The sequence below is a fragment of the Apis dorsata genome, unplaced genomic scaffold, assembly GCF_000469605.1.
Source record: "Apis dorsata unplaced genomic scaffold, Apis dorsata 1.3 scaffold_92, whole genome shotgun sequence".
NCBI lineage: Eukaryota > Metazoa > Arthropoda > Insecta > Hymenoptera > Apidae > Apis > Apis dorsata.
Genome location: NW_006263390.1, coordinates 1,470,326 through 1,472,873, shown reverse-complemented (window position 1 = coordinate 1,472,873; position 2,548 = coordinate 1,470,326). Strand labels below are relative to the sequence as shown.

Sequence of the window (2,548 nt, the reverse complement as noted above, 5' to 3'; positions counted from 1 at the left end):
CACACACACACACACACACACACACACGATACGTTCCATCATAGGATCGCGCGAACGGAGAGAAAGGTTCGAGGATGGAGGAAAAACTGTCGAAGGATGAGCGACGAGATCCCATCGATCTCGAAACGATAATCGTTCGACGCGAGACCGAGTCACCGTTTGAAAACTTCTTTTTATTTCGAATCGTCTTCTTCGATGACAAGAAAACTAGATGCTATATGCCACTTCCCGACCGTAATTCTTTCGCTTTTCTCCCTTCTTTCATCGAATTCGAAAAAATTGTTACTTTTCTTGCTGGTTCGGCTCACGGCTAACGTTTTCTCATCGGTGACGGAATCGAGAGGCGAATAATAGGCGAAGATAGATTCGGTCGACGATTCGAGAACTGTGGTGCCATCTAGAAACGTATCTCGGAAGCAAAGGGGATGGATGGGAGATAAGAGATACTTTTTCTCGAAGGAAATAGCGACACCAGAGCGAATCGCGGCGCGCGAGGAAAAGTTAGGAGAGAAGGATCGAAGAGAGAGAGAGAGAGAGAGTCGAGTTGTTTCTTCCGTTCGAATTTCGTTTCTCGGATTCTCGAGAGGATCCTGCGAGAGGACCCCCTATGGACCCGAAAACACGCATATACACCGCGAGTGAGGCCGCGATTCCGACGGATCCTGGGATTCGATGGGAACAAAAGAACGTTGGTTTATACGATGGAAGGCGTGTTTGTTATTCCGATGAGGTATAATGGGATGGATCTTGGGTGTTGATGCATGGCGCGTAGCAGGGTGCCCGAGTCCCAGAATCCCATGGATCGAAATGGAGATCGGTACGGGCCCCGTAGGCTTTCGAGAGAGAGACCCCTGTAGACAGGGGCCGCAACACGTCCATCACGTGTCACGGTTATGTATTTAGACATATCTCACTACTATCTTCCATATCGTTCTTCTTCCTCCCCTACCTCCCTTCTCCCATTTCTCTTCTCCCCTTTTAGACGATCCTCCCGTATTCGTCTTCACTTGCTACCAGCTTATCGCTGCGCCTTCCTAATCGAGACGGAGAGGATCCCTCGTAAAAATATTCCCCTGTCCCCCCCCCCCCCTATACCGCCTATACCGCCGCGTAGAGTCACCGTTTTTTCGTAAATACGTTCTTCGCCTCGAAACTTTTCAACGAACATATCGATAAATCGCTTCGTCTATACTATATATGTATATATATTGGCTTAATTTCCTAGATGGTGTTTGCTTTCTTTTTTCTCTCTTTTTTTTCTTTCTTACTCTTCGTATCCTCATATTATTACCGAATAATATACGCATCCATCTTCTCTCTCTCTCTTTCTCTCTCTCGTCTCAATATCCGCGCTGCTACTTCTCTTCGTCGATTGAATTTTTTATCGGGCATTCGACTAACGCGCGAGCCTGTTTTCGAACCGGTATCCCATTCGTCCTGCCGCTTCTTCTTTCTCTCTCTCTCTCTCTCTCTCTCTCTCTGAAAAAATGTTTTCAATATCTCCATACGCATTTCCGCTTTTTTTTCCAAAGGTAATACACGTATAAACGAGAAAACTTTCAAAACTTTTATTATTCATCGAAACAAAAGAAACGTAACAAACGACATTAGAGATTATGAAAAAAAAGAAAAGGCGACGCGTTTAATCGCCGTTCGGTTTCACCATAAAATTGACGAAACCGTCCACGTCCTCGAGCTCCTTGGAGTAAAATTTGGCCGCAATCGTGGCGCGTCCCTCGTATCTCGGCACCATGGAGAACGAACACTCGGCGTACGCCCCCGTTCTCACCGCTTCCGACAATTTCACCTTCAACTGCTCGTCCAAACCCGGCCCCTCGATCAGGAATCGGCCCTTGCTCAACGGGATCGGTAACGGATTCTGGAATTTCGCCGTCGCCTTCAACTCGTTCCCCGCTACCGCCTCGTTCTCCAGCTACGAAAATCGCCCCGAATCGTAGTAAGTGTAATTCCTTTCCGGATCTCGTCCCGAGTGTGCTTACCGTGATCGCTATGTCGGGCTTCCTCACGCGGAAATCGTCTTGGGCGAAGTACTCGAAATTGGTGTCCTTGACGGTGGCCAGGCAGGCGACGTTGAACGCGCATTGATCCAACAATCGGGGCCCGTACTCCTGCCAGGACACCTCCATGCGCGCCTCCTCCACCGCCCCCGGCCTCACCACTCGTTCCACGCTCCATCTTTTCACCGGATCTCCTACCCTCCCCGTGTACAGCACCGTCTCCACCCTCAGAATCACCGTCACCTCGTACTCCTTGCGATCGCTCCTGTTCTTGATCGACAGCACCACGCTGCCCAACCAGATCCTTGCATGAGTTGATATCGAGGAAGAGGAGGAGGGGGAGGGGGGTGAGAGGATTACCTGAACGGTTGTCCTATCACGATATCGTCCCGAAGCTCGAAGTCGAACGTGACGTCGTTAAATTCGTCGTTCAGGTAATAACGACTGAACAGGGACTGGCTCTGGCGCAACGCTTTCAACATGGCGGCCCGCTCCTCTTGCGATTCTACGTAATCCGGAAACGAGAAAAA

General features: G+C 49.5%; 1 protein-coding gene across 2 annotated transcripts in view; it reads right to left on the bottom strand.

Moving 5' to 3' along the window:
- Positions 1 to 1,553: 1,553 nt before the first annotated feature.
- The window catches only part of LOC102673591 (annulin), a 10,720-nt gene continuing 9,725 nt past the window's right edge, over positions 1,554 to 2,548 (bottom strand). For both annotated transcript variants that reach the window (XM_031508568.1, XM_006611809.2), the window contains 3 exons: positions 2,379 to 2,523; positions 2,001 to 2,307; positions 1,554 to 1,933 (listed from right to left, as the gene is read on the bottom strand). In XM_031508568.1, coding sequence (XP_031364428.1) covers positions 1,643 to 1,933; positions 2,001 to 2,307; positions 2,379 to 2,523 — 743 coding nt within the window. In that variant the 3' untranslated portion in view covers positions 1,554 to 1,642. The remainder of the gene's footprint in view (positions 1,934 to 2,000; positions 2,308 to 2,378; positions 2,524 to 2,548) is intronic.